This window comes from Lissotriton vulgaris, chromosome 6 (assembly GCF_964263255.1).
Source record: "Lissotriton vulgaris chromosome 6, aLisVul1.2, whole genome shotgun sequence".
Lineage (NCBI taxonomy): Eukaryota > Metazoa > Chordata > Amphibia > Caudata > Salamandridae > Lissotriton > Lissotriton vulgaris.
The window spans coordinates 771865777-771885247 of NC_141694.1; the positions used below are offsets into that span (position 1 = coordinate 771865777).

General features: G+C 46.1%; 1 protein-coding gene across 4 annotated transcripts in view; it reads right to left on the reverse strand.

Annotated features, from left to right (window-relative positions):
- Nucleotides 1-3244: 3244 nt before the first annotated feature.
- LOC147707961 (amine sulfotransferase-like) overlaps nt 3245-19471 on the reverse strand; it is a 571190-nt gene continuing 554963 nt past the window's right edge. For 3 of the 4 annotated variants that reach the window (XM_086926768.1, XM_086926770.1, XM_086926769.1), the window contains exon 7: nt 3245-6069. In XM_086926768.1, coding sequence (XP_086782894.1) covers nt 5921-6069 — 149 coding nt within the window. In that variant the 3' untranslated portion in view covers nt 3245-5920. The remainder of the gene's footprint in view (nt 6070-19471) is intronic. The other variant, XR_015296627.1, reaches the window with a different exon arrangement.

The following is a 19471-nucleotide window of genomic DNA, read 5'->3' on the forward strand; positions in this document are numbered from 1 at the left end:
CATGTTAGACCAGTTCAAAATTAAAAGTTAAGGACGACCGTGATGGAGCGGGAAACAACCTTTACTACGCGGTCAAAACACCGCAGTACCATCACAACGCAGATTTTACAATGCAAGTCGTTACCACGACTTGCACTGGAGGGCGCTCTAGACTAAGGAATAGTGTGATTTACCATTCCAACACCTTCCCTACTGTACATAGCCTGGAGTTGGAATAGTAAATCATACTATTCCTAAGTCCAGCACCCTACAGCGCAAGTCGTGGTAACGACTTGCGATGTAAAAGCTGCGTTGTGATGTACCGCGTTGTAATGTACCGCATGGTAACGTGATACATCCCATGGAGCGTGGGTCGGATGCAGGGACTAGGTTCCTGCCAGTGGAAGGTTTACCTTCGGACTTAAAAAGTTTTATGGGGAAAATGTGGTCTCTGAAGAGTCATCGGCGGGGCAAGCTGGATCTGAAGTGGTGTTTGATGACAGTGGGGTGCTTATGAGGGGAATCACGGTGCGATTGTTGACGAAGGCGGGAAAGCGAGCGGGCGAAGTTTGAAGTCCATGCCTCAGAAGGCCTCAAAGTTGATAGAATGCTGTTTGGCATGGATCCTGGTGTAGCCCTCTACGTTCAGAATTAGAAACGTTTCTAGAAGTCATATCTCCTTCAATGGGGCAAACAATAAAGTCGAGACCGACAGAAGGGGTGTTGGGAGCACACTGCCTTACATCCCAGCATGGGTTGGCGATTTGACATCAATGACAGAGCTCTGGCGGCGATCCCGGTCTGTCAGTCCTCCAGGCAGAAAGCCGCCAGAAAGTTTCTGAGTCCCACTTCTTGCAGTTTAGGGACAGGAGGAGTAGACTTTAACACCAGCCAAGGGTCTGTGCATAATTAAATTAAGTTACTATTTCTGTGTTACCATTTGTGAATGCCTCGCACTTGAAAATGAAGCCATTTACCTATGTACGACTACTAGTCTGGCTTCCGATTATGCTGTAGCTTTGAGACTATTACCTTACATGTCGTAAACAATGCCCTCCTAATCCCAGATGTAGTTACCACTGCCTCCTGATATTTCTGGACCTCTCAACTTCCTTCAACACACCGGATGATACACAGTTTTACTTGAAAGTCTCCTCCACTTCTAACATCCAGTGCCTCAAACACTGCCTGCATATCATGCAAACCTGGATGCCCAGCACCTAGCAGAAGCTCAACCCAACCAAGATAGAATTTCTGTTGTTTGAAAAAGCACTCAAAAGCAGTGTGCAATTTCAAATCTTGCATACTGTACATTTCCCCTACAAATACTTGGGAAAGAATGTACGTATAGTGCACAGCTTTAATGTTTCGTCATCGCCGAGGGCCATGCCCCCCTAAAAATATCATTCTGCTACGGGCCTGCGGAAAGCTCCTCATTGTGTCCGGAGGGGGCCCCTCCATGTACCTTGCAGGGGAGCCCCCTCAAGTTTCGTTGCGCCACTGCTCCAACCCAGCTACCTTGCTGGGTGTAGAGACCAGCAGGCACAGGGTACCAGATCTTGATGGAGCACAAAGCTAGTGCGCTCTTCTCAAACCCGACACTGCTTCCATAACTAGAGCAGCGTCGGGATTGGCCTTGGAGGAGCATGGGAGCCTGTGCCCAAAGGAGCAGAAAAGCAGCCAGGAGAAGAGCGCAGAACGTCAGGTAAGTGTTTCCTTTTTCTTTATTTGTTACTGCTACCATGCTGCGCCACCATTTTTATCAGACACCAGCAGCTACTGGGTGCCAGTTATGTGGGTATCCAGCAGAAACCTTAGCCCATATCGTCTGTATTTGTTCTAGACTAATGAAATAATATATTTGTGCCTCTTCTATTGAGGCACACACAAGGACAGTTTAGGAGGTGATAACCTTTTGTTTTATGACAGTCTTCGGCAATAATTGGTGAATTAATGAAATTCCTAGATTTTGTTTATATTATGTTGTGACAGGTCACTAAATCCAAACCATTACTGTACTCTCTTAAACGAGTTTTAAAAATATTATTGTCTGTTTTGTGAACCTTTTAATTACTGTTACTTTTTGCATTGGCTGTTATTAATACAATAAAAATATATACTACTCCTACCGATAGTTGGAGAAGTAATGCTTGCAGTCCATCTATTTCTGGCATGTTTTCAGGGTGTTTTGGTGTGGTAATTTGCCTGGGGACTTGGAGTACCTGTTGTATTTATTTAAATACGCTTTCGCATCAGTCTATAAAAAGGCATCCCCCCCCCACGCCAGCACCCACAATCCAGACAAGCTGCCATTAAAATGTCTTTTGTAGACCTGAGTTTAATCAGGTGACTCTGTGTCACCAGAGGCTTCATATTGCAGTTCAGCCTGAAATGTAGCCGAATTGTAGTGAACCGGTAATCCAACTCATAGAACGCAGAGGGCTTTAAAGGTGTGCCCGGGCCTGGTGTATGGTATCCCAGAAAGTAAGTACTTAACTACTAACCTTGGAGAGAGCAGCACACCTGAGAGAGAGCTTGTGTCCCAAGTATCAGAAGTTGGCTTAAGAGTGGTGACTACCTCCAAATTATGACTCGGGGAAGGAAATCCATTTGGTTTGTTGCTTTAAAAATACCGACACCCAGTTGAGAGGCCTAGATGTAATGGTTCTATTTAGTGCAGCTGGGGCTATTGTGTGCATGTGGTGGTTCTGTGGGCTAAGAATTGAGAAGGCTGTATGATGGCCAAGTGGCAGTTGCGTAGTCTGCCATAGGCCTATCACAAGCAAGAAATAATGTGGTCCCCAACATAATTGGGGTGCATTGGGCCTCTCAGACATCTGGGTCGGGGTTCTACTGCGCATGCTGCACTATTAATCGCTGCATCCTGCCAAGTAAAATTGTCACCAAGGCCTAGCGTTTTATGCAACAACACACTATATTCTGGAATCTGTAGTTTGGACTTCCACATGGAACTTTCGGGCCTGCAGACCCATCCAGAGAAGTGTGGTGGGATGAAAAGCTAGGTGTGGGTCGAACTGTCACTTTTGCCAGGTTTCACTTGGAAGGTATGTTGTAGTTCTCGGGTGTGGTAGTGGAAGAGTTTGGCCATACCAAGGAAGTAAAGGCTGTAGCGGCAGGGCATTAATATACACAGTACCTGTAGTTCACCCAGTCCACATAATTGCCATACATTATTGGATGTGTACACCTGTTGATCCCATTATAAAATCTGCACTAAAAGTCCCACAATTTATTTTTTGTAGAGCAATTATTTTATTGACATACATTAAGTACCAAAAAATAACAGTCAATACAATGATATGCAAATTCAGCATAAGCCATTTTAGGATACAATATGCTGTTTACAACACATGCACCAATATCAGACAATACTAAAATATAAAGAATGGAGAACAAAGATAGAGAGGAATTGGAAGATAAGCTATAGATGGAGATAAGAATCATGCAGTTTAAAGAAAAAAAAACTAGATTGAATGTGCTACTGACAGACAGACATGGCACTCTTGAAACCTTTGGTGCTATCTCCCATTTGTGGATATCATTACTTGACAGATGGCTCCGTACTCTGTGAAAAGTCTCTGAAGGTAGTATATATGCAGCGCAAAACACTTGAATATGTAAATAAATGTAATGTCCTACTTTTCAGAACGTACATTTCTCTCAGTGCAATTGATACCGCTTGAAGCTTAGTTGATTAGACTATGTGCTCACAATTTAGGAGCAACCCTGACATGGGCCCATTGAATCAATCATTCACTTCTCAACCCCTTGCAAAAGTTAGTCCAGAGAGAAACTAGGCCCACTACAATAGAAATCCATACTCTTCAAAAGATTCTTCAGGAATATGAGTGCTATACTATATTTATGAAGAAGCCCATGAAGAGCTATAGTTTCACTCAAGATACAGAGCAGCAACTGACTATTAAATAATTACAATAACAGGAGAATCCGTAGAGATCAAATAAATTCAGCCATATTTGGTCAATTTAATACAATCTAAATTAGGTAGCTTGCGTACGAATTTATGGGCCTCCATAGTAGATCTTGAACTGCAAGCTGGGGGTGTTTGCCTTATCAGAGACGTGTATGTCTGCTGTGTTAGGTAGACTTACAGGACCTTGGGCATGTAATGTTTGCACGCATTCCCTTAAGATGTGACTTATTGAGTATCTCAGATATATGGTTATAAACAACATGGAACTACATTCTGCCCAAACCCTGATTTTTGTATTATTGTCGCCTACCATAACACATTGTTACAGTGTGCATAAACATTTTAAATGCTTTAAAGGAATGAATCTTTAGGGATGGTCTTCCATTTATTGTTGTGTCTTACAGTACTGCAATCGTGCATATAAATATTTTGATTTTTCATGAAAACAAATAATAAAGTATGAAGTTCCTAATTGATATTCCATTTTATTCTTTGTAGTTCTTGATTTGTAACCCTTCTAGGAGTACAACGACAAACTACAATGAATTCTTTACTTCAGAAGCTCCCTCTCTGTTGATCAACATTGTGCCCTCAAGATCTTATAGTAAACTACTAGTAAAGACGTGAACATTCATACTTTACCAATAGGTAGTAATCATCAGTACTTTCCTCAAAATGCACTCCTTCATGCAATAATCTTCGAAGACTGCTTGGATCTGTTAAGGCTCGTTATGCCACTGATCTGTGTACATGACTGCCTGTGTGTCTTAGAGTGTGGGACTGTGTTTATAATTGTGTTCTATGGGTGCATGGGTGTTTGTAGGTGTTCTCATGTAAATGTGTGTATGTAAACATGATTTCACAAAACGTGCTCAATAATGCATGTCCTGCTCTAAAGCAGAACTGAATACTTTTCTTAACACCTATTACTTTATTTTCTGTATTTTTTTTGCTATTCTCACCCCCGAAGCCTCTTTCAAATATAGCCGCCTGCGCAGCACAGAACAAGACAACTTGTACAGTGGAAATAAACATCACATTATGATGAATGTGCCACATAAAAAAATGTGTAGGGCAGAGAAGTGATCTCTAGCATTGCAAAGATCCTATTGCCTTAAAAATCTCCTTATGACCTAAGACTGAATTTCCAGGGACTCAGTGGTTAGCAAAAGAAGCTTTGAAAAGCCAGTCATCCTAAATGTTTATGGGGCAGCTCATTTCCTGCTTAGTGAGTTGCTTGTTACAAAGTGTATGGGCATGTGACGAAGGCGTTAGGACACCAGGATCGGAGGGAAAATGCAATTTATCACACCCTGTAAACTCCCCGAAGTCTGGTGTGATAAATTGCACCTATTCTGAGCTTTTGGGGAATACCGTATGGATTTTATTGCTTACCCGCCAGTGCTAAAATCCATTTGTCACCGTAAGTACTGTTCTCTTTTAAATTCTGTCAGGTATTATCTGCTGAAATTCAACAAAGGGTGAAGACTTTTTTTGCAACAAGCAATTACCGGGTGCGGTAAAACCCATGGTACTCGAAATTGGGAGCACTGACCAACTTGGAGTTTGCTCAGGGGTCAGAATAGTCCGACCCCCTCGGACACAGGAAGTTCCTCTATACATTAATGCAAGAATACAGTAAAGTTGTGATATCTCTTCTTGTTTGATGTATGTAGTTTTGCAACCGCTAGATTAAAATAAGGGTAGTATTTTAGATTTGTATTCAGGCATTGCAGGCTTTCACGTGTTACAATAGCATTACATAGCTACAGTTAACACTTACCAGGTTGTATTGTAACTAATCCACGCACACAAAAATTACCAGACGTATGCCTGACCAAGGACATTTAAGTTTAGGTACAAAAAGTTATCTATAGTTGGTTGGTTTGTAGTCTAGCCATCCAAAGAAACACAAACTCCAAAGGCCACCCAGCATTTTTTGCAAGACTCGGTTTATATTGGCGCATCCTCTTTGCACTGATCAAGCTAAACATCTTTTGCATCACAAATCTCATTATCATCCCAGATGAGTTTGATTGGCAGGTGCTGAAGAGCCTTCATTTTCTCCTGAAACACTTTGTCAAATTTTTCATTCTGAGCCACAGTCATCGTATTTTTCCAGTCTCCAATTTTACCTAAATGTTTAAAAGGACGCAAAACAGTTTAGTCACTAGTCAGAACCAGATACAGACGACACTCGGCAGAAGTAAAGACTACTGGTTTCTATTTTTGGTTTATTTTTTACATAAGTGGTTATGTTAAAACAGAAAGATACTTTCATTTTGGCAAAAGATGAATTAAACAGAAGTGTGACAGAATGGTAATTATGGCTGTTCTAATCAATAAGCTGTTGGTGCATGAGCTGTTTGCTTATGGTTTATGTCAAGAGGGATTTGCCAAACAATTACACCTACTCTAGGCTGAAAGACATTCCCAATAACGTGCGGATGTAGATATATGTGTGTGCGTGCCCGGTGTTTGCTGGCGGTGTTGATCACCACTGAATATGAGTATAGCAGATTTTATGTCATATTTGGACTTTGTTCTAAATCTAAATGTCGTTGTTTGAAATTCTGTTCAATTCGTTTTATTGGTATTATTGTGCTGCCTTTCAAGGTGGGAAGCTTTGTTGAGATCCAGGTGATAGGAATCTTTGTTAAATATATATGTGCTGTGTTCCCTGTAAAATATATATGTGCTGTGTTCCCTGTAGAAAATTAAGCCCGTTAAATGTGCACTGTTAAATGTTGTTTTTTGCCCTTCTACATTGCTAAGGTGTGTCTTGTTTGAAATCCATCTTTTGGCAAGCTATCCCATTTTTCATGAAGATCTTATATACTCACCCCTAAACAGCTGGGGTTTGCTGAACAGCTCAAAAATAAATTACCTTTGCCCGTCCATAAAAAATTATAAAATAATAATTATGCACTTAAATTGGCGTACTTTATCCTTTTGCTAATTCAGCTGTAAATTAGGCAAGGAAGGGACAGGCAGCACAAAAGTCAAATTCCAGTTTAAAACACCTGCGAAAGAAGTTCCCTGAACTACATGTAGAGCACAACTACAACACATGGTTTAAAATGGGAATGTGTTTAACCCCTTCGATGCTGATGACGAGCTGAGCTCGTCCTCAGCCACGAGGGGGCCTGTGCGGATGACGAGCTGAGCTCGTCATGTAACGTGGCTTTTGTAAAAAAAGCCGTGCAGCGCAAAAATGACCGCCGCAGCGATGCGGTTAACAGAAAGCTGTTTTGCAATTAAGGTGTCAGATTTCACACACTTGTAACTCAGCTGTCCAATCACATAAAACAGTTAAGCTGCTTAAAAAGAAAATCGTGAAAAACAGAAGTTCTTCTAACAAGAGCGTAGAGGTCACATTTTGTGAGAATCCCTTTTCACGATTAGCTGTTTGTAAATAGATAAACTCCATATTTTTGGACAGAGCAGGTAAACAGTATAAATACATTAATAAAAACATTGCATTTTTGGTTTCTGCACTGATAAAATGACGTTTTAAAAGTTGTCACTCACCCTGCTTGAAATTGTAGCCAGTGTGAACAAATATCTTAATGCTTTTCCCCTGACGTTTTGCAACTACCTCCTGTATTTTTGATTCTGTGCTGGATTTCGTTTTTGCTGGGTAAGATGCTTTGTGTTCTTTGCCACCAGGGGGGGCTCCGCCACTAGGGTGGTAAATCGTCGCCCCACTGCTTTCTCGCAGTGCGAGAAGCAAAAACATAAAATCATAATAAATGTTTGTTATTACCATTTTATGTTTCCTTTTCCGGCAGGTGGGTGGGCAACGCTGCTCTGCTTAGGGAGCAGGGCACGGGAGGAGTGGTTTGCCCTCCTGAGTGCACAATGACTGTTTGGTCGGCCCTCTCATTGCAGCCTGCATGACCAATCACAAAGCTAAATTGCAGCATTGTGATTGGGTTAGGGGAGGGAGCCTGGCTGCCTGCTTCCTGTTCCTGTTGGAGGCAGGAGAGCAGGAGCAAAGAGGGCACGGGACCTGGCCTCGAGGTAAGTTTAATTTTTTCTTTTTTTGTAAATTATGTTCCGCCAGCACACGAGCCCTGTGAACTCCCCTCTCTCCCGCCCCCCCACCCGCGTGCCATGCTGGCCACAACTGCAGGAAATTGGATTTGGCTTGCCATCCACTGACAGGTAGGCAGTGTGCGTAGGATGCGTAGGATGCTTCACAGACAGTGAATTCTTATTTGTGCTGTTTGGGGTGCCAAACTAGGAGTTCCGAGGAATTCCAGTTATATGGAAGATCGGGGAGAGATCAAGGGCATGGGCCCTACAATCATGATACAATTGTTCTGTTACTGTGGGTGTGGTTAGCATTAAATTAATAAAGCAAGATCGTAGCCTACCAAGTTTTGCTGTTAGAGCTTCTCTGTTCAAGATGATATTCTACCTTTTCCCTTTTCATAACGCTTTTGATTTCCCTATTTTTTTCATATTCTTCACCCATGTTATATAGTTTTTGTAAAATGATTTTTGCTCCATTTTTCTGCAATCGTTTTTTCCAGTTGGCCCCACACGCGCTCCCCTCCAAAGACTACATCCTTCTGGGAGACCTCAACTTTCACCTCGAAAAGATCAACGACCGCAACACCGCCACCCTCGTGGACAACCTCGCCAACCTCGGACTTAAACAACTAGTCACTTCCCCCACCCACATCGCAGGTCACACACTCGACCCCATCTTCACATCCAGCAACCAGGTCTCCTTCAGCCACACTACGGACCTCCTCTGGACTGACCACAGCTGCGTTCACTTCACCTACAACAAACCAAAACCCAGCATCCACCTCCAACCTACCCTGCAAAGGAACTGGAACAAAATCACCACGGACCAAATCTCCGCATCGCTCCTTCAACACACCCCAGCCCCCTCTTCCAACGCCAACGAAGCCGCCGCTAACCTCACCCTATGGTTATCCAACACCGCTGACACCTTAGCACCACTGAAAAAACGTCAAAACAAACCTGGCTGCAAGAAGGCCTCATGGTTCAACGATGATCTCAAGAAGTCCAAGAAACTCTGCCGCTCCCTTGAAAAGGCCTGGAAAAAAGACCCAACCACCAGCACCAAGGACGCCTTCAAAAACGCCACCCGCACTCACCACCAACTAATCCGAAAAGCCAAGAAAACAGCATTCAAGGATCGACTCGACAACAACGCTCACAACAGCAAGGAACTTTTCAACATCGTCAAGGAATTTTCCAATCCCTCGGCCAACTCCAACGACATCACCCCCTCTCAAGCCCTCTGCGACTCCCTAGCCTCATTTTTCCACAACAAGATTGCAGACATCCACAACAGCTTTGACAACCAACCCGGAAACCAACCCACCCTACCATCTGCTGATCATCTTCCCCCCGTGAACACCCTTAACGACTGGAACCCAATCTCCACTGAGGACACCATCCGCCTGATGAACTCCATCCACTCAGGATCCCCCACAGACCCATGTCCTCACCACATCTTCAACAAAGCAGACTCCGTCATAGCACCGCACCTCCGTGACGTCATCAACTGCTCCTTCAACTCCGCCACCTTCCCGGAAGACTGGAAACACGCTGAACTCACCGCCCTTCTGAAAAAACCCACAGCGGACCCCACCGAACTCAAAAATTACCGCCCCATCTCGCTTCTTCCATTCCCGGCCAAAGTCATCGAGAAAGCTGTCAACAACCAGCTCGCCGCCTTCCTCGAAGCCAACAAATCCCTCGACCCCTCACAATCTGGCTTTCGAGCAAAACACAGCACTGAGACCGCCCTCATCGCAGCAACAGACGACATTCGAACTCTACTGGACAATGGAGACACAGTCGCCCTCATCCTCCTCGACCTCTCTGCAGCATTCGACACAGTCTGCCACAGCACCCTCTTACAACGCCTCAATAACATCGGAATCCAAGGAAAAGCACTTGAATGGATCACCTCGTTCCTCACCGGAAGAACCCAGAGAGTCCGCCTTCCACCATTCAAGTCCGAGGCCTCTGAAGTCATCTGCGGCGTACCACAAGGATCCTCACTCAGTCCCACCCTCTTCAACGTATACATGAGCCCCCTCACGGCCATCGCACGCCAACACAACCTCAACATCATCTCGTACGCGGATGACACTCAACTGATCCTTTCCCTCACCAATGACCCCAGCACCGCCAAAACCAACCTACACGAAGGAATGAAAGAAGTTGCCGAATGGATGAAACAAAGCCGTCTGAAACTGAACTCAGACAAAACAGAAGTCCTCATCTTAGGTACATCCCCCTCTGCATGGGACGACTCCTGGTGGCCGGAAGCCCTCGGAAAAGCACCCATCCCGACTGACCACGCACGGAACCTAGGCGTCATCCTGGATTCTTCACTCTCAATGAACAGACAAGTCAGCGCCGTATCCTCTTCCTGCTTCAACATTCTTCGCATGCTCAGAAAAACATTTCGCTGGATCCCCTCCGAAACAAGGAAAATAGTCACCCACGCTCTGGTCACAAGCCGACTGGACTACGGAAACACCCTCTACGCAGGTACTACCGCAAAACTCCAGAAGAAACTCCAACGAATCCAAAACGCCTCAGCCAGACTCATATTAGACATCCCACGCAACGATCACATCTCTGGTCACCTTAAAGACCTCCACTGGCTACCCGTCAATAAGAGGATCACTTTCCGACTGCTTACCCACGCACACAAATCACTCTACGACATCGGTCCAGAATGCCTCAACTCACGACTGTCCTTCTACACCCCCTCCCGCCAACTACGTTCTTCCAGCCAAGCCCTCGCCACTGTACCTCGCATCAACAAGACCACCATGGGAGGCAGATCCTTTTCATACCTGGCTGCTAAAACATGGAATTCTCTCCCCGCTTACCTTCGCCTTACCCAGAACCACCTAGCATTCAGAAAGCAACTTAAAACGTGGATATTTGACAAGTAATTCTCCTCCCCTTCCTAAGCGCCTTGAAACCCTCCGGGTATGTAGTGCGCTATATAAATCCTTTGACTTGACTTGACTTGACTTGATAGATTCTTTCTCTACTCTGTCTCAGGGTAGTTTTGGGGTCTTGCTTTCTATTCCTTTACAGCTCCTCATCTTCAATCAAGAAATATCCTTCATACCAAAGAGATTTTTTTCTGCACTTTGTGTTTCTTCTCCAAAATTGAGCCCTCCTAAGGAGGTGTGCCTCACCGTTTGTATGCATTTTAAATGCTGAGTGGCACCGTGCCCGATTGTCAGAATTGACCTTTGTATGGCAATTATGAAGAAAACATTAGAGATGTTCACTGTATGTAGTCATTGACTTGGAGTAGCACTTAACAATATGAAGTGTGAGCAGATGCATCTAAATCGGGCTGGATTTTTCTTCGATTCTCTACACATATCAGAGCTATGCTCACACCTTAAAAACAGCTGAAAAATACTCATACAAAAGAGAGCTAATCAAAGAAGAGGGAAGGTGGGAAGGCCACTCATATGTGAAATGTATTTCCATCTACTTAGTTAGGGGCTGTAGATAAATTGTCCCAGTTTGACCCTGGATCTCTGGAAAATGAAGGTTGCTTCACGGGCTAGGAATAATAACTTATAATTTATCCACAAGGTGTAGGAGAGTAGGGTCTGCTATCATATGGTCACCCCAAATTTTTGCTTTTTGCTTCACTGGTTTATGACTTAATGTGGCTGTGGGCCTGCTAATCAGACCCACAGCCTGCTGTTCTCTCTCTAAATTATTGCCAATGCACTCAAGGTGCATTACAAATTGGATCTGGTTCACCTTATAGGCCCCTGTAACAGTGTGCCATAGGTACCCAGGGCATAGGTGTAGCCAAGGCCTACCAGGGGCTGCAGCATGTATTGTGCCACCCCTGGCCTGGCCTTCATATTTGACACAACTGGCTGATCACTCAGCTGGGTTAAGTTGGTGTAATCACCTCTTACTTAGATATAGTATACCTATATCTAACCTATCTGGACACATAGTAACCTGTAAGCCACTCCTATGGAAGGCCTCAGCAGTCCGGGAGGCAGAGTGCTTGGTTTTATGTGAGATGGTGCTCTGGCATGAGCTGAGCCTGTCTGCAGCTGTCGTGAACAACTCCCTTAGCTTTTCCAGGATATTGCCATACCATATACTCTAAAGTGCATTATAATCCTCGCGGTTATATGCTAACTTTGGTTTGGCTTTATCAAAACATGTTGAGTAAGGTGTCATACGAATTGGGATACTAACCCTGGCGACGGGGGTAGCATTCCAACCTTCTAGAGGGACACCACATGTACATAACCTGAACCCCGGTTAAAGTTAAACTCGAGCCTCAGCATCACAGAATGGATGCTGCCACCACAGACAGAAGTCTGACCTCCTGCTGATGGGAGTCCTTCCAGCGAGGGAGGCTTGGACAAAGGGTTTCCTGCCTTGGGAGGTGTGAGCACCACCCCAGACAGGATTTTGTGTATTGAGTAGGACAGGGCTGAATAGAATGAGACATGCCTGGGGCACACAAGGTGTCCCCGTGCATAAGCCAGTACAAACCGGTGCTGGGGCTTTCCAGCCCCAGCCCTGGCGCGGAGCTGGACAAAGAAAAGGGGGTGTAACCACCCCCCTTCCTGGTCCCACCCAGAGGAGGGACCTAGCAGGTGATCCTGCCCCCAGATTTGGAATAAGAGTAGGAGCTGTGTCCCAAGACTTCAGATCATCCTGAACTCGACTTGAAACTAAGAAGAAAACTGGACTTCGACATTCTGCTGCACAGAAGACTGAAGAGCATCTCCCTTGTGGCCAAGGAGTGACCACCCTGTGAATACAGGCACCATCCAGCAACTCAATGTCTGCTTTGCCGCCGCCTCCCGCCGGAGCCCGAGCCTAGAGCCTGACAAGACCCTGATTCCCAGACATCTCAGAGCCCGATCCACAGTCCCTGAAAAGAAGAGACCCGTGGAGGCACCGAGAGACGTGGGACCGGACCTCTTGAAAGACCTCCAAGAAGCTGACTAGGCAGCACCCGAGGAACCCTTGATGCTGTGCTTTGGGGTTTGAGAAGCCCCACCACCGAGCAGCATCTGCACTGAAGATCAGCCCCCCAGCATCTCCACGATCTGCGTGGGGCCCTTTTTGTATTTTGCCACTCGACACGCCATCCCGGCCACTTGCCACGTGGCTACCGGCCATCTTAGCGATGAAACCTACAATCAACACTGCTGGTCTGGCTGCTCTAGACTGGCCCTTGCTCCCCTGAAAAGTAGCACCCGCTCTGACCTTGCTGGTCCGAGTGAGAAGCTTGCATTGATTCCTGCGTGGCTTGCATTAGCCAAGGCCTGTTTGCTCCGATCAAGAAGCCGACACCGCCATCAGCTAGAGCCTTTGTGGGACAGCTCGTGACCGACGCCTGGACGTCCTCGACCTCTTCGTTTCCACGTGGCTGCAGAGACAATCTTCACCTTTTCACCTGTTTGCTCCCGACATTGCCTGGTTCCCTCCTGGTTCCACGGTAGTCACTGGCTAGTGACTTTGAACATTGTCCCCTCTGCTTTCAGGTCTTCACCTCTTCAGATCCATGAACTCTCCACGACGACCCGCCTGCAGCATCTTCATCTACAGGCTCCATAGACCAGCACGACGAAACCCGACACACTTTGAGACATATGCACCTGCTTCCTGTGGGTGAGGTAACCCTGGCACTCCGGTACTCCTGTGTAGCAATACACCTCTAGTGTCTACATTCCAAGTTGCTAGGTTCTAGGTCATCCGGAAGGTTCCCTTTGCAGTAACTTTGTAACTTTTACGCACCATTGACTTTGCATTGGTGTATGCGTGTGCTTTAAGCGCTGCACCCGAGTCCGGCGGGCCTTTCCCGACTTAGTCACTACTAGTCCCGATCAGCTCCAGCGATTCCCCAGGCCCTAGGCCTACTTCCTTTCCGATTGGTGGTACTTATACCACTATTTTAGTATATGGTTTAGGTGGCCCCTAGGGCTCATCCATATTGTGCAGCTTTTGTATATTTAAACTGTGTTTTGTTTTAACGCATTTGCTTCTGTGCTCATAAAGAGTATAGAGGATACTTGTAGTAAATAAATATATATATATTTTCAATATATATCTGTGTGGTGTCCTTTCATTTGGTATTCAAGGGGATTGTGTATGGTAAAACAGCTTGCTTCACATGCCTTACAGAGTTTAGCCTAAGACTGCTTTGTCCACGCTACCTCTAGGATAGCTGGTCTATAAGGTTGACTTACAACCAATCATCATAAGGGTTGCTTGGCATGGTACAAGGTGATCACTAGAACTTGTGAGCATCATATACCAGGCCAACTTCTCACATTGGTGAGCAGTGGTTGGGATTTGAGCTTGCTGTTGTTTTACCATTACAATCTTTGAGAGTATCATTTGAAAGATCATACAGGTACCAGCTAGGTACATATAAAACAAGACTAGTATACTTAAGTTCTACTGAACTTAGTTGTTGTAGAGGATAGGGAGTAGCACACCCGGACTACAACTACTAGATAGGTTTAGTAGGTAAACACCAGTGTAGGTAGATTGCAACATATCCACCCACACTAGAGCAATGTCTGGAGCAGAGGGGTCCACTGGACCTGCCCCTGTTGAGAGTGACCCTCCAAGGCACCATCCAAATTTGCTATGCTAAACTTTAAAGAATTAAGGCAGCTTTGTGCCTTAAGAGGTCTCAGGACGGGTCCAACCCCTACCACGGACCACCTTAGAGAGCTTTTAGACCAGTCTGAAGCTCCCCCACAGGGAATGTTGAAGGAGGCTCTCCCACTGAAGATGATAATACTGACCCCCCCTGTCCATGTTGTCCAGATAGATGAGGAAGACCAAGTCACTGGGGATACTTAGCCTGAGGAGGAGGAGGAAGAAGGGGAGACAGAAGGGGAGAGCAGTGATTCTGATGATGGCAGAAATAGTTAGGTGCCAGCCAGAGGGCTTAGCATGGCTAACTTAAGTCCATTTGGGAATGAGTCAGGGGTAAACCCACTCAGACCCCCAAGTGGACTTAACCAGGAGCCCAGGAGGAGGAGGAATCACTCAGTTGAATCCAACACCTCCCAAGCTTCTAGAGGTTCTCATGGTCACTCCATAAGGGGGATGACTAGCCCTCAGAGAAGGGAACATGAGGCCAACATGAGAGAGGCTGAGCTTAGGATCCAGAAAATAGAACTGGAAGTTGCCCTGGCCCAAGAGAAACTTGCTAGAGCAAGACAGCCTAGAGAGAGTGGATTAGGATCCACTGGTGGCAGCATTATCCGTAAGGATAAAGACAGGTCCTATGATAGTAGAAACCTGAGTAAGATTGTGCCCCCCTACAAAGCTGTGGATGATATCCACAAATGGATGACTGCACTTGAGAGAGCCTGCAGAGTACAGCAGATCCCTCAGGAGCAGTGGGCAGCAATCTTGTGGCTTTCCTTTGAAGATAGAGGCAGAGACAGACTCCTCAGAGCTAGTGATGGGGATTCTAGAAACTACCTGGTCCTGAAGAGTGCTCTGATAGATGGGTTAGGCTTAACCACTGAACAGTATAGGTTAATGTTCAGAAAGACCCAGAAGACACAGACTCAGGACTGGTCTGAATTCGTTGAATGTGCCACTAAGGCTCAGGAGGGATGGTTGCTGGGAAGTAAGGTTACAGACTATACAGGAATGTATAATTTAATTTTGAGAGAACAAACCTTAAATAGTTGTCAGAACCAGCAGTTGCATCAACACCTGATTGACTCAGATCTGACCTCTCCCCAAGAATTGGGAAAGAAGGCAGACAAATGGGTTAGAACCAGGGTTAAGCAAAAGAACCAGAACCAGGGTGGTGACCAGAAGAAAACAGACCAGAAGGGTGGGGAGCAGAAAGCTAAAGACCAGAAGTCTTCAACAGGGCCCCAAATTAATACTGAGGGTGGGTCCCAAACTTCCAAGAAGAAGGAGAAAGAAGGTCCAAGAAAACCCTGGTGTAGTACATATAAAAACTCCTCTCACTGGACAAGTGAGTGTAAAAAGGGCAGAGCCCCCAGCACTGCAGCCCCTAAGGCACCTGCACCCACTAGACAGCTAGCAGTGCTGGTCCACAAACTGAGGGGGTAGTGGGTATCACCCTGGGAACTGAGGGAGATTCTGGCCTAGTCAGAACCCCTACACAGGCTGTTCTGATTTGTGATGGGGATATAGAATTGACCCCTACTATAAGTCCCAGTAATCTGGGCAAGTACAGACCGACACCTTTGATTAAAGAAAAAGTGGCTCAAGCATACAGGGACACATGTGCCAGTGTCAAACTGTCAAACTGTCAAACTGTGCCAGTGTCACTATGGTGACACCTAGCTTTGTGGACCCTGGACAATACATACCAGGTGATAATTACCTGGTGACCAATGCCAGCAATGTCACTACTACACATAGTGTGGCAATTGTTAATTTCTCCTGGGGAGGGGTAACTGGCCTAAAAAGAGTTGTGGTTAGTGCTGATCTCCCAGTTGAATGTTTGTTGTGCAATGACCTGGAGAGCTCTCTATGGTCAGAAGTTGAGTACAGGACTCATGCAGAGATGTTAGGGATATCATCACATGTCCTTGCTGTGACCAGGTCACAGGCCAAAAAGTGCCTCTCTGAACCTCAGGTCTTGGATCCTGGAACATTGGACCAAGCACCTTCCAAGAAGAAGAACAGAAGGGTAAAGGCTGTGCCTTCCCACCTGCCTACAAGTGAGGATCAGCCTTCACAGGAAGATGATCTTGAGACCCCTGAAGGAACTGTCCCTGAAGAACTTGAACCTGATCAGGTTGAGTTTCTGGGGACAGGGGGACCTTCTAGGGCATACTTTGGGCAGGCTCAGTTAACCTGTCCTTCCCTTGAACCCCTCAGACAGCATGCTGCTGCTGAGGCTGCTGGGAATGCTCAAGGTACCCATAAAGTATATTGGGATGATGGGCTCATGTATTCAGAGGGTAGAGACCCCAAGCCTGGTACAGCCAGGAGGTTGGTTATACCTCTGCAATATAGGGGCTTCCTTCTAACCTTGGCCCATGATATTCCCTTAGCAGGACACCTAAGCCAGAATAAGACTTGGGACAGGCTTGTCCCTCACTTTCACTGGCCTCACATGTCTGAAGACACCAAGGAGTTTTGTCGCTCCTGTGTAACCTGCCAAGCCAGTGGTAAAGCAGGTGGTACAACAAAGCCCCCCCTGATACCACTACCTGTGGTGGGGGTTCCCTTTGAAAGAGTGGGGATTGATATTGTAGGTCCAATGGATCCCCCTACAGCATCTGGGCACAGATTCCTACTGGTGGTGGTGGACCATGCCACCAGGTACCCAGAGGCAATTCCCCTTAGGACCACAACAGCTCCTGTTGTGGCCAGGGCCTTACTTGGAGTTTTCTCCAGAGTGGGGTTTCCTAAGGAGGTAGTATCTGATAAAGATGCCAACTTCATGTCAGGATACTTAACAGCTATGTGGAAGGAATGTGGTGTCAACTACAAGTTCACCACTCCTTATCATCCACAGTGTAATGGGCTTGTTGAAAGATTTAACACGACCCTAAAGGGTATGATTAAAGGATTACCTGAAAAGCTCAGCGGAGATGGGACATCCTTCTACCCTGCCTTCTGTTTGCTTACAGAGAGGTCCCACAAAAGGGGGTTGGCTTCAGCCCCTTTGAATTGTTGTTTGGGCACCCTGTAAGAGGACCCCTATGTCTGGTGAGGGAAGGATGGGAGTTACCTCTCAAAAAGCCTAAACAAGACATAGTGGACTATGTACTTGGTCTCCGCTCCAGGATGGCTGAGTATATGGAGAAGGCATCCAAAAACCTTGAGGCCAGCCAGGAATGACAGAAAGCTTGGCATGACCAAAAGGCTGTCTTGACTGAGTATCAGCCAGGGCAGAAAGTATGGGTGTTGGAGCCAGTGGCCCCAGCAGCACTCCAAGACAAATGGTCCGGACCCCATACTATTGTTGAAAAGAAGGGAGAGGTTACCTACTTGGTGGACCTAGGAACTCCCAGGAGCCCCCACAGGGTGCTCCATGTCAACAGACTGAAGGCATATGTTGACAGGGCAGACATGGGCTTGCTCATGGCTACAGATGAGGGGCAGGAGGAAGAGAGTGACCCTCTCCCAGACCTGTTAACTCAGAACCTTGAAGATGGCTCAGTTGATGGTGTGGCTTTAGGTGGCAGCCTCACTGAACCTCAGCAACATGACTCCAGACAAGTTCTACAGTCATACAGACATATGTACTCATTGACACCCAGTCAGAGTAACTGGTGTACCCATGTGGTGGACTCTGGTGACAGTCTTCCTGTGAAAAGCAATATTTACAGGCAACCTGGCCATGTCAGGGACTGTATAAAGACTGAGGTGCCAAAGATGCTGGAATTAGGTGTTATTGAGCCTTCCGGGAGCCCCTGGACTAGCCCAGTGGTTCTAGTCCCCAAACCTCACACCAAAGATGGCAAGAGAGATATGAGGTTATGTGTGGATTACAGAGGACTCAATGCTGTCACTAGGACAGATGCACACCCTATTCCAAGGGCAGATGAGCTCATAGACAAGTTGGCTTCTGCCAAATATTTGAGCACATTTGATTTGACAGCTTGCTATTGGCAAATCAGATTATCTGAGGACTCCAAAGCAAAGACAGCATTTTCTACCCCAGGTGGATATTACCAATTTGTGGTGATGCCCTTTGGTTTGAAAAATGCACCTGCCACCTTCCAAAGGTTGGTGAATCAAGTCCTTACTGGGTTGGATGACTTTTGTGCAGCATATCTTGATGATATTGCTGTCCTCAGCTCCACCTGGGAGGATCACCTGGTCCACCTGAAGGAAGTGCTAGAGGCTCTGCAAAAGGCAGGCCTCACTATCAAGGCCACAAAGTGCCAGATAGGGCAGAGTAAGGTTGTGTACTTGGGCCACCTTGTAGGTGGAGGCCAAGTTCAACCCCTGGAGAGTAAGATCCAGACCATCAAGGACTGGTCCCCTCCAACTACCCAGACTCAGGTCAGAGCTTTCTTGGGCCTGACTGGGTACTACAGGAAGTTTGTTAAGAACTATGGGTCCATTGTGACCCCTCTTAATGATCTGACATCCAAAAAGATGCCCAAAAAGGTTCAGTGAACAGTAAACTGTCAAAAGGCATTTGTAATTTGTAATTTGTAACTGTGTTTTGTATCGCGCCAACTCACCTTCAGGTCTCAAAGCGCTACTGAACAAGTACAGCAACAAAGAAGGAAAGGAATATAGAGGTGTCTGATCTGGTAGCCGACTATTGAGATGGGAATGCGTCTTTGAAAAGTAAGGTTTTCAGGGACTTCCTAAAAAGGAGGAGATTAGGTTCTCTGCGAAGCGCCTCCGGTAGCTTATTCCAGATGGTCGGAGCCTGAACTGAAAAAGATCTGCCTCCTTTTGTTGTTAACTTGAAACGTGGGCAGGATAGCAGAAAAGATCCGGATGATCGCAAGGCGCGCTTAGGTTCGTATATCTCAAGCCTTTCTT